The 12,452-nt window shown below is 37.8% G+C and overlaps 1 protein-coding gene across 2 annotated transcripts in view; it reads left to right on the top strand.

The window, feature by feature from the left end:
- dpp10 (dipeptidyl peptidase like 10) overlaps positions 1–12,181 on the top strand; it is an 80,169-nt gene extending 67,988 nt beyond the window's left edge. Inside the window, exons 17-26 of one of the 2 annotated variants that reach the window (XM_084122402.1) lie at positions 1,558–1,602; positions 4,995–5,093; positions 5,698–5,767; positions 7,334–7,528; positions 8,654–8,708; positions 8,797–8,896; positions 9,559–9,617; positions 9,696–9,768; positions 11,084–11,157; positions 11,248–12,181. In XM_084122402.1, the coding sequence (XP_083978528.1) occupies positions 1,558–1,602; positions 4,995–5,093; positions 5,698–5,767; positions 7,334–7,528; positions 8,654–8,708; positions 8,797–8,896; positions 9,559–9,617; positions 9,696–9,768; positions 11,084–11,157; positions 11,248–11,385 (908 nt within the window). In that variant the 3' untranslated portion in view covers positions 11,386–12,181. The remainder of the gene's footprint in view (positions 1–1,557; positions 1,603–4,994; positions 5,094–5,697; positions 5,768–7,333; positions 7,529–8,653; positions 8,709–8,796; positions 8,897–9,558; positions 9,618–9,695; positions 9,769–11,083; positions 11,158–11,247) is intronic. The other variant, XM_084122401.1, reaches the window with a different exon arrangement.
- The last annotated feature ends 271 nt before the right edge of the window (positions 12,182–12,452 follow it).

The following is a 12,452-nucleotide window of genomic DNA, read 5'->3' as shown; positions in this document are numbered from 1 at the left end:
AAGTAGTAGCCTAGTGAATAGGGTGTTGGGGGAAGCACTTTTTTTTCTCTTTCATCAAACCGCAGTTTTTGCAAGTTTCATCGCATAAAATTGCATAAATATCCTGCATATTCCATTGCATTTTTTAAGAAAACGTGCCGCATAATCAAGGATTTTTGCCCGCAACAATCACAAAAAAACTCCACGTTTTTCTGGAGGGACTGCAAAGTCCTCTTTTCTGATGAGAGCAAATTTTGCATCTCATTTGGAAACCAAGGTCCCAGAGTCTGGAGGAAGAATGGAGAGGCACACAATCCAAGATGCTTGAAGTCCAGTGTGAAGTTTCCACAGTCTGTGTTGGTTTGGGGAGCCATGTCATCGGCTGGTGTTGGTCCACTGTGCTGTCCACTCAACGCAGCCGTCTACCAGGACATTTCCAGAGCACTTCATGCTTCCTTCAGCAGACAAGCTTTATGGAGATGCTGACTTCATTTTCCAGCAGGATTTGCACCGGCCCACACTGCCAAAAGAACCAAAACCTGGTTCAGTGACCATGGTATCACTGTGTAATTACTGTGTGATTTCATGTAATATTCTAATTTTTTGAAATCCTGTTTTCGTGGGTTTTATGAGCTGGAAGCCCAAATTATGTACAAATAAACAACTAAATACTTGAAATCGTTTAAGTTGTGGGCCCTGAATCTATAATCTATGGAAATTTAACGTTTTGAATGGAATTATGGAAATAAATCAACTTTTCCATGATATTCTAATTTTTTGGAAAGGGTCTGTATATATATTATGTAATAATACAGATAGTGCCTTAATCAGAAATGTTCATTAACGTCAGCATTACGTGACGCTATTTCAAAGTGATTTCAGTCATTTTGACAGATTATAAATTGCATTTTCCTGTGAAAACAAACCTGGAAACAGACGTGAGGATAACGAGAGAATCTTTGTGCGTTCCAGTGAATTATTAATGGCATATATTGTAAATTAAATCAGGAGAACAGACCACAAATGTGCAGCACATGTTGACCTTTTTCATAGTTTTACAGCGGATTGCAAAGGAAAAAAGAAAATAATCACGACTGAAAAGAGCTCTTCCATAGATATTCTTGTTATAACATGTATAACGTTATTCTCATGATGTCTGAAAATAAATCATGAAGGAAAACTGACGGCTCATCCAGTCAGACTGACGATCAGCTTTATTTGTAGGGCAATCTTATGATTTGAAATGATTAGTTTCAGCCTTTTTGAATGGAAGTTCCCCAAACCGGAAGTGCCTCCCATAATTCAACACGCAGTAAGCTTGTCAGGAATAAGGTGGATAGCATACATTTTTTCTTGATTTCTTGATGCATAAACCTTATTTTTAACAATTTTTCAGAAAGCAAGCCTTAATATCTTCAGTCATTTTGCTTCTCCAGTAAATGTATCTTGATTTAAGAATGTGTAGATATTTGTACTGGAAAACAAGACAGAAACACTAAGAAAGAACATATTTTTCTGCCTGTTGTGGTTATAGTGGTTAATTATCACCACATTGTCTGGTTTTTGGTTTTCTTGCAGGTCCAGGAGCACCGACAGTGATCATACACTCTCTCAACACTGCCAGTGAGTTTTCACTTTCTCTTTTTTCCATCTTTCGGCCAGGGCTGGGTATCGGCACAGATGTCTCGATTCGATTCCGATTCACAAGATCTCAATTTTATTCGATTCAGGATCAAATTTGAGTTACCAGTGAAGTTCACAATTCTCAAGTCCAATTTCAATACCACAGCTAAAACTATGAACTCATAAAACATTTCAAAGGTTATTGAAGGCAAGGAAAGATTGATTCGTGGCTTTTGAGAATGGATATCGAATCGACCTCATTTTAAAAAACAATCGAAAAACCGGATTAAGAATTCAGATGTCTTGTAGGCCATTTTACTTTGGCATTAACAGTTTTACTGACTTAAAAGGAACTTTGTTGTTCTATGCTGGAGTAAAGTTCATAAATGATTGTTCTTTCCCATTGGATTTTGTAAAACTATGTTGGGTGGACCTCTGTCCCTGTAGGGGGATTCGGGTTCCCAAGAAAATGTTGTACATTTTAAGGTTAAATGCATCAATCTGGTGCGAGAGCTCAAAATTAAGAGTTTCGACCCATGAACTGTGAACACTGAACAAAGAAACAGCATTGACTTGCACCTGGACATTAAAGAGGGCTCAAACATCTTTTTAGTTATGATATAGAGTCTCAGTCTACATTACATTATCACTGGTGTTTTAGGATGCCAAACAATTATTATAATAATTTAATATAATTTATATAATTACAGGGTTCCCACGGGTCCTTAAAATCCTTGAAAGTTTGTGAATCTGAAAATTAAAATTCAAGGCCCTGGAAAGTTTTTGCAAATACACATAAATAGATACAGGTCCTTGAAAGTGCTTGAATTTATTTTGTGCGAGAAATTTCTGGAAAAAATTCCATATTATTCCCTCGGCTCCGCTAATGTGTTATTTCGCCAACACTTCGTGGCCTATGCACACTAGCTTGCTTGATTTACGCTAGTTACGCGCATTTACGCGTTACGTTAAGTGTTTCCAACGTGAGGTACTTTGTGTTGTACGTTGCCATGACATTCACACGCGCACGAAACTACTACGATGATACCTCAACATTTCACGCAAAAGTTAATATCAGATCATTTTAGAATACAGTATAGGATGTACCGAATATTCTTCAGTTTTATGCAAAACAAAAATACGACAAATATAATATCAGATCTGTCATATGGCCAATAATCAATGCAAAAACCCTAACCCCCTTTTTTGCATAGTTGTGTTTGACACATAAAAAACTGTAACAATGTGTCTTACAAGGTAACATGATGTAACCTTGCTCTCACTTGAAATGTGTCCCCACATTAAGTCCTTGAATGTGAGGGTATTGGACCTGGAAAGTCCTTGAAAAGTCCTTGAATTTGAAGTTAACCGAGGTGTGTGAACCCTGTAATTATTCCTATGACGTAACATCCATATAGCCTATAAATGTACTGTATAAATAAAAATTAATATTTCAAAAGTATATTCATTCAAATGTAATATTTTACATTACACTATAGCAGTGTTTCCCAACCTTTTTTCAGTCAAGGCACCCTTTGAAAATTGTAAAAAATGTGTGGCACCCTACACTAGTGTTGTCACGATACTTTACCTTGAAATGTATAATTTTTCAATACCACAGGGAAGAACTGCCATATAGGCCTACTGTCATATAGATATTTTTAATATTATCAATTTTTTTTGTCCATCCATTTAAAGTCTAGGAAATCATTAATTTCTTCTGAAGAGATCATTTTATATGATGACATTTTTAATTAAGGCTTTTATTCATATATAAACATTGCTCAATTACCATTGCAAATCTCACCTAAATGTTTGCTCATTCTGTGTATTTTTGTTTTTATATTGGGATAATTTTGTTTTTAAAAAGCTTGTTTTTAATATATTTTATGTAATAATTTCACAGTTAATCTCCAAATTAATCTAGAAACAACATAAAGACAGTATATTTCAAATAATTGTTTAATGGCATATTTTCATGAATGAAGTGTTATTTGATTCTGATGTCAGTGCTGCACATGTCGATCCCACACGCGTCCCATTTTCTCACAACTCTTAACGTTCATTTAAGACTTTATTTAACTAATTTAAGACGGCTCTCATGAGGATACTCAAAGCGAAAGCGAAGTCGATTCTGGCGCGCATCGTTCTGTGCGTCGTGTGTGTCGTGTGTGTCAGCATCACAGACAGCGCATTCTCTTTTGTATTTTCTCGCTTGCATGGTTTAAAAGCATTTGCATGAAGAAGAACGTGATTATATAATGTAACGCTAGCCAAAGGATGACAGAAAAAAACGGATGCTGCTTTAATTGCGTTAAATATTTTTAACGCGTTAAACTGAAAAACATGAATCGCACGCGTTACCGTTGACAACAGCACGGACATAACCGATGTGTTTATGTGAATACGCGGCAAGACGGACGTTGTGACAATGTTTTCGTGTGTATTTGACCGTAAGCGCAACAATGAAAAATAGGCAGCTTTATGTGGACGCACTGGGAATGAGGCACGGGAATAAAATCACGCGTAAGCGCAACCGCCGCAATTCAACGGCGAAAACTTTTTATTATAAATCTGTGCACATTATTTGTTGTTATTAGAGACTTCCGACAATCCGAGATTGATGGTAAGAAAATTTTTTTTTGACATTTTAGCAATTTTTAAATGTTTGATGGAGTTTTTACACAGCACCCCTGCTCTCGCCCGAAGGCACCCCGGTTGGGAAACGCTGCACTATAGAATAGGAAAATTACAATACTTTAGTCCTAATTTCTTCACTTGCAAGAAATAAACCCTTGAGCTTTTATTGTGGAGAAAACACCAGATCACCATGCTGATCGCGTGAGCAAAGTGCGCACTTCTCTTTAAATCACACTGCACAAACAGAATGCCTTTATAGGATACTTAAAGTCTTGTGCTGTTTTATAAAGGCCCAAAGCCATATCACGGTTTCGATTTTAGTTCGTTGGCAAAATATAACGTTAGAGACCTTTATGTTAGGCTATAAATTTGACATCTCATATGTGTTGAGAAAAGGGACAAGAGCGAGTTCGGCAAAAGGCGGATTCGAACTCGGGTCGAACGCAACTTTCAAGCACCTCACGACCTATGACCTATGCCACTGTAGATATTTAGTGGCGGGCGTCTCTTTGCCAAAAACACAGGCACTAAGTGCACATATACGCTCCGTTATCGGAAATGTATGAAAATAAGGATTTTATTTCCTTCCACTCGCTTGGGCCCCATAATGCCCATTGGATAATCCGGCCCTGGGTGCTCCCCATTGGCTGGTGCGCCAGGGCACTCGTCCAATCCCGTCTATGGATAATCCGCAGCCCTACTGTCTGCCCTGTTCTGCTTGAATAACTCTTGTACTGTTGATCTCTTGTCAGATTATTACATCCTGGAGAATAACTCAGTGCTCAAAGCTGCTCTCAGTTACAAACGGATCCAGATGTTGGAGTACAGGAGCATCCAGACCGACCACTTCGGTAAAGTATCGCTCAGCTTTACCTGATAAACACGCAGAGCAGCTTCAGCCGACAGTGTGAAAGAATAATGCGTTGGTTTGGTTCTGCTGGAGTTCAGTATCTTGCTCTTGGCCAAAAGTGACGTTGTTAATGACCCTACAAGTTTGATTAAACCATTAAAATATGAGGAAAAGAGTTTTTTTTTTTTAAATATGAGGGGAGAACAAAACACTAAACTTGGTTAAGGTATTTATCTGACTAAATTATTTTGCAAAAAAACTACAGCTACAGGTTTTATTTTACTATGCAAAAAAAAATAATGCACAGAAAAACAAAACACTGACTACAACATAATCAGTTATTAATATTTTGTTGGTTCTCTCGTTTTTACATGTTCATAATTTCTTCATATGACAGCCTGGATAAAAACAATGTCAGCACAATTTGTCATGTTTCATTGTGTTATTATCACTAATAAAACAATCGACTCCAAGCACAACTACGCAATATGCTTATAAAATCTTTGTATTTTGAATAATATTTGAATAAAGTGTGAAGATGTCTATTTTCTAAGCTGGGCATCACTTTTGGCCACTGTTGAACTGTTCCTTGTGTGTGTTTGCAGAGTTGCCGCTGAAGATGTCCTATCCACCCGACTTCTCTGAGTCCCGCAGTTACGCTCTTCTGCTGATGATGTAAGCAGATCTGTGTGTGTGTGTGTGTGTGTGTGTTTGTACAACTATCTTTGTGAGGACCAGTTTGAGTTTTAGACCATTGGAGTGAGGACAGAGAGAGTAAAGTGAGGACATTTTGGCCGGTCCTCACTCTCTGAGAGCCTTTAAAGGCCTGTTTGAGGGTCAAGACTTGGTTTTAGGGATAATGTTATAATGAGGTTAAGGGTCGGTTTAGGGTCAGGGGTCGGGTTAGGCACTTAGTTGTGATGGGTAAGGTTAGGGTAAGCGGATAGAGATTGCATCGTGTCAATGAATGTCCTCATAAAGATAGATGTACAAGAGTGTGTGTGAGTGTGTGTGAGTGTGTGTGTGTGTGTGTGTGTGTGTGTGTGTGTCACGCTCTGTTTTGCTCGAGCACAAGTCAACGCAGGACACAGTCAGGATCATTGTGGTGGGAAGTACGCCACTTCTTCTTCTGTGGTAAATCCAAGATAAACTCACAGCGTGTCTTCCAAAACTCAATGAAAGGCAGAGGAAACCAATTTGCTGCCCTTGGCAAGATCTTACCTTTTGCCCCTGGCATCACAGCCCATCCACCCGTCATCGTGTTTATGATATTATCAAAAAATAAGGCTGATAATGGTTAAACTATACAAAATAGCACCTAAGCCACATTACAGCATGAACACAAATAGCAAGAGCTTTACATCTAGCCATTCATGCTCAAACTATTCATGTTTGTTTTCCAGTAGATGGCAGCAATATTTCACTAAACTATGGAACCTTTCACACTTTTGCCATGAATGAAACTGAGAAATGTAGATCTTCTTTAATGTGAATTTTACATAAAATGTTAGTATTTTAAACAAATATGATTACTATTTGCACAAATAAAAATGCAATATATCCCCCTAAATCCGTGCAACAGAGCAAAAATATTAATAAAAAAGTGATATTACAAGCATTTGAAAAACTGACATGATTGTTACAAAAATCACACAGTCTGGGGCTTCTGGAGAACAGCTGTTTGCATCAAGTTTACGGTAAAACATTAATTAGCGAACATTACTAGTAAGCTATCTTACTATAGGATACTTGGATAAACTGTTCATTAATTCATTAATATAATATAATAGGGGGACTTTAAGAATGTTTAGATGTTTGTACTGGGAAAAAAAGACAAGGAAAAACAATTTTTTTTGCAGTGCAGAACTATAAAGCAATGATGCAGAAAGAAGTCTTTGAAACTTCCCATGATGCCTTGGTTTTGTGGACAAATGTTTCAATCTACTTGCACAAATACTTCCAATGGATCCAGCATATCAAGTAGAGGCTTTGTTCACATGGTACTGTTAGATCTGCTCTTCACCTGGGTTTATGGAGGAGTTTGAAGTGTGTCTCTGCCTATACTACTCTCCTAAAGCCCTGTGATGTGACGTTCAAGCAGCGGTGGAGAATTAAACGACTCTTTGTCTGTGAAAACATCACATTCTGTTGAATTCCAAAGGCACTGTCAACACACGACCGGAGACAGGAGATGCGTGTTGTTTCAGATTGAAATGTTGGTGTGTTTTGTTTGTGCGTCAGTGATGCTGCCCCCGGTGGTCAGCAGGTGAACGACCAGTACGCAGTGGACTGGGACTCTGTGCTGGTCAGTTCGGACAATGTCATCGTGGCTCGTCTGGATGGCCGGGGAAGCGGTTTCCAGGGTCAGAAGGTTTTACAGGACGTGCACAAGCGCCTGGGAGCCGTGGAACTGCAGGATCAGCTGGCTGCTGTTGAGTAAGCACGTTTACCTGCTGTTTTCTTCAGGGTTCGTACAAGGTGCTTAAAGGGGTCATCGGATGCAACATTCACTTTTATATGGTGTTTGCATATAAATGTGTGTGGACACAACCACCATAAAATGAAAAAAATCCATGTTTTTATCCTCAAAAAGCTGACGTATTAGCATATTTCCAGTATTAGCCTATTTCCTCCCTCAGCCATTTGTATAAAGTCCACAAAATCAGCACTTTATGAGTGATAAAGTGAGCAGTTGCTCATTATCATTTAAAGAGACATGCACCGAAACGGGTTGCTGTGAACAGAGCTGTTTTTGAGGAGGTAAAAGGGTTTTGTTTTACACAACCATTGAGGAATTTAACTAAAGTATGTTACAAACTTTACATGAAGACCCTAAAGAATCATACTAACATGTGGAAACTGGGCATCCGATGAATCCTTTAAAGGGCGTGTAGTACTTGAATTTGACTTTTCTAGATGTAAGTCCTGAAAACAGCCATATTTTTGAAAAGGTACTTGAAAAGTGCTTGAATTATTGAAAGACAAATGTGAAAGAAGTGTTTAATTTTATCGATAAAACAATCTTTTCTCACAAAATTAAAGCTCTGATTGAATGAAACCCGTCTGATATACAGTAGATATAGAGCAATTTCTCATGGCTATATAAATACAGTCATGTGATACATTTTTCATACTTCAGGTCAATTGTATATTAATGGGGGAAAAAATCATTTTGAGAGAGAAAAGTGATATATTTGACATAGTGTTAAAGTTACCACAGTCATTTCATGTGCTGCACTTTATTTGTACCATTTTGGTTTATTTGTGTTAATCTATTTACCTTTTTTAGAATTTGAAAGATAATAATGATATTGTTTGATAAGTGAGATCACAGATTGTAGTCCTCAAAAAAGCTAAAAAAAAGTAGTGCTTAAAGTCCTTGAAAAGTCCTGGAATTTCATTGTACAGTATCTGTATGAACACTGTTTCTTCTATCATTCAGACAAAAATGACCCTTTTCTGTCCTCATTTGCTCTTCTTCGTGCACCTCGTGTTTGTGTGATCTAATACGGCACACACACTGCTGTGAAACATGCTGACGAAATCATGCTTTTGTTCCAGGTACCTGTTGAAATTTCCGTACATTGATCGAACCAGAATTGGTGTGTTTGGTCGGGTAAGTCGCAGTTTAAGTGTCACACACGGCTTCTGTAATGGTAGAAAATCACTGATCTTTCTTCACACACATATTTGTGTTTCCGCAGGATTATGGAGGATATATCGCACTTCTTCTGATTAAATCCACCGAGAACTTGTTTAAATGTGCAGCGGCCATGTCGCCCGTGACAGATTGGAATTTGTATGGTAAGTTATTGTGATGTGAATGTGCTTTTTTTAAAGTTTTTTAGTGTAATGTTTCTAAAACAGTTTGAATAGTTGTTAATATGAGAGTTATGAGACATTATTTAAGAGATTTAAGTAGGGCTGGGTATTGACACAAATTTCACAATTCGATTCGATTCGATTCAATATTGATTATTTTGGATATCAGGTACAATACATGGCACATTTCAAATCTCTTCACTAATGCTGTACACTATGGGAGTCAGTTGTAGCCTATAGGCTTCATTAGCCGACTATAATATTGAAGATAAAAATTAACTGATTTGTATACAGACACTTAAATTACACTTTTATTTATTTTTATAATAATAAAGTTATATGAAATGTAAACATTTAAATGGTGGCTGTCATAAAACTTGCTAGATGTATTCAAACATGCATTAAATATTGAAGAACATTAAAAATTATAATGAATATGTAATATGGTGCATATATTTAGCAAAATGCTCCTCTAGAGTAAATTTTTCTAGCTGACTAACAAGTTTATGGTCACTGGATATGGTTTTTCTGAGGTAAATGTGACGTTACATGACATTGTTTACAAACCGTTTTCTCTCTCTCTCTCTCTCTCTCTCTCTCTCTCTCTCTCTCTCTCTCTCTCTCTCTCTCTCTCTCTCTCTCAGCCTCGGCCTTCTCTGAACGCTATCTGGGATTTCCTCTTCAGGACGACAGCAGATATCAGGTAAGTGCTGGTTAGATGTTGTGTAACTCAGACTGTGTTGTAGTGAATGCAGTGACAGACACAGGTGTGTTTCTCCAGTTCTCCAGTGTGCTGCAGAATCCACAGGGTTTCAGAGACCAAACGCTCATGTTGCTGCACGCCACTGCTGACGGTCAGTGTGTGTCACAGTTTACAAGCTACACTATTCGCACAATGTGCGATTCACATACATTCTCTATGAATAAATGAATAACCACTGGCCTGAATAATTCCATACAGATATTCCCTTTCTACAGTTTCCCTCATCCTCTCCTCCCGGACCTGTAACTAATCCTTCTCTTGCGGGTCAAAATGAACTGAAAATTATACTTATGAATTTTTTTTTTCATCTAGAAAGCTTATATCACTTAATTTGTATGTATTTTTGATAAATGTTTTAAATGCAATTTTTGGGAGATATTTTATTTTTGTATTTTATTTTACCTCTAAATGACTAGATTTAATCAATAATTTTAATATTAATAAGCACATTTTTCACATTCTTTCACATTGCGTGTCTCTGCCGACCTCTTGTGGAAAAAAAATATTATAACATGATATTTCATGACTCTAGATGGCCGATATATGGAGCAAATTAACCATTTGCCTGGTTCCCAAAGTCCGTTTTCTTCCGTTTTTCTTTTCAGTATGCATTCAGGTGTATATTTAAACATTTAAAATCATTTTTTGGTAAATTTTTAGTTTTATTGTTACTGTTAGTTGCATTGTGACTAACTGATTTAATTTGAAAAATTTAAAAACATTGCACCCGTTATATAACCCCCCCTTCCATTCATTTTAATTGGAATTCCTTGTTGTGTGTGTGTGTGTGTGTGTGTGTGTGTGTGTGTGTGTGTGTGTGCTTTGGGGATGCTCTATAGTCTTATGCCTTTATTTGTGTGTTTGTTTGTAATGGATTGTATCAGATGTTTTATATTTTTTTGACAAATAACAAAAAAAAATCCCCCATTTTCCATTCAAAATGACCCACGAGGGCAGGATTTGTTACTATTTTTATTACAACCACATAAGCTCCTTGAATCCAGTAAAAAAAATGGTGTGTATTCCAAGTTGAAGTGTGACAAATCTCCCAAGTCTCACTCTGATGAACACTCAATTTAAAAAAAATTGAAGAAAACAAATTTTGGGTCGAAATGACTTGAGGAGAGGATGAGGGATCAAAATATTAGGAAGGGAGGAATTTTATGAGCACAATTCGGCATGTTTCATTGCATTATCACAAATAAAACAATCGACTCAGAGCACAACTGCTTACAAAATCTTTAACAAATTTTGATTGAAATTTAAATAAAGGCTGAAGATATAAATTTTCCTAGACCTGACATCACTTTTGGACACTACTTGGTATTCGCAATTGTCGCGTATCGTTTGATTGCATTACTCTGCCATTGAGCCATTCTTGAAAATTGTGTCATTTTTTCCTCCAGCGAACATTAATTTCCAGCACACAGCCGAGCTCATAAAGAACCTGGTGAAGGTGGGAGCCAATTACACACTGCAGGTACTGAAAAAAACACATGTCAGCATCTGTGTGTCTGTCCATTGATGACAGTCTAGATTCTTGATGGTTTTCTGCACGGTTGTTCTTCAGATTTATCCAGACGAGGGTCATTTCCTGTCTAAGAGCAGCCGGAGACACGTGGCCTCGACACTGACCAGCTACTTCAGATCCTGCATGCAGGACGATGGGCTTCCCATCAGTGAGGAGGAGGAGGAAGAGGAAGAGTAGAGTGAAGATGACACGCAGCACACAAACACACACTGACACACACCACAATACACACACAAACACTCGGGACTGTGAAACACACTGGACGTTGAGACAAACATCCAGAGCAGAACGCTCAAGTAAACAGCGAGAGCCAGGAGTGTGTGTGTGTGTGTGTTTGAACATGTATATATGCATGTGTGTAACAGTTTGGATGATGTATGTATTAAAGCTGTGTGTGTGTGTGTGTGTGTGAGAGAAAGAGAGAGAGAGCGAGAGAGATAGAGTTTCTATGTTCCTGGCCAATGGATCATTATCGCTGGAAATGGATTAGAATGTTTCACATATCATGAATCACTATGATCTCCAATTGGCCGATGCGTTGGCCAATCACAGCACAGCAAGTCAGCCATTGCATGGTCCTTTTGCTTTGCTTCACTTCTTTTGCCTCTTTTGTGTCTCAGTACGTTTTCACCTTCTGCATTCGATTTCATTTCTCACCATCCGTGACGAGCACCCGCTGGGAAGAACCGTAAATGCATCTGTCGAAAGCTCGAGGATCTGCGTGAAGATCAGCACACGTGCAGTGCATTCTGGGATGGATGCAGCTGTGTTGTACAGAAGAGTAAGAACATACATCAGATGGACAGTCTTGGATCAGATTATTTGTCTCTGGAGGGCTTTTGTATCGCTGACTGTTTAGTTTTACTGGTGGTGTGTGGTGTGTGGGGTGGGGGGTGGGGGGGGGCGGGTCGGGTTGGTTGTTATTGTTCTCTAGTCATGTCTATAAATAAACAACTAGTCCAAATCCAACATTATTCAATTTTGATTGTACTATAATTTACTACCACTCTCTGTGCCATTCTTCCTGTTCCTGCAGATTGAACCACAGTCATACCAACAGTACAATTATGAGAAAATATTAATTATTTCCACATCTAATAATGGCCAAAAGTGACATATTTGTTTTAAACAACCCTACAATTTCAATTAAACCATAAAAAAATTAGGAAAATATTTTTTTTATTTTCAATTTTGATGAAGAAAACACTGAACTTGGTTAAGGTATTTATCTGACAAAATTATTT

This window comes from Abramis brama, assembly GCF_963993115.1.
Source record: "Abramis brama genome assembly, chromosome: 8".
In the NCBI taxonomy this organism is placed as follows: domain Eukaryota; kingdom Metazoa; phylum Chordata; class Actinopteri; order Cypriniformes; family Leuciscidae; genus Abramis; species Abramis brama.
This window is presented reverse-complemented; position numbering and strand designations above follow the sequence as displayed.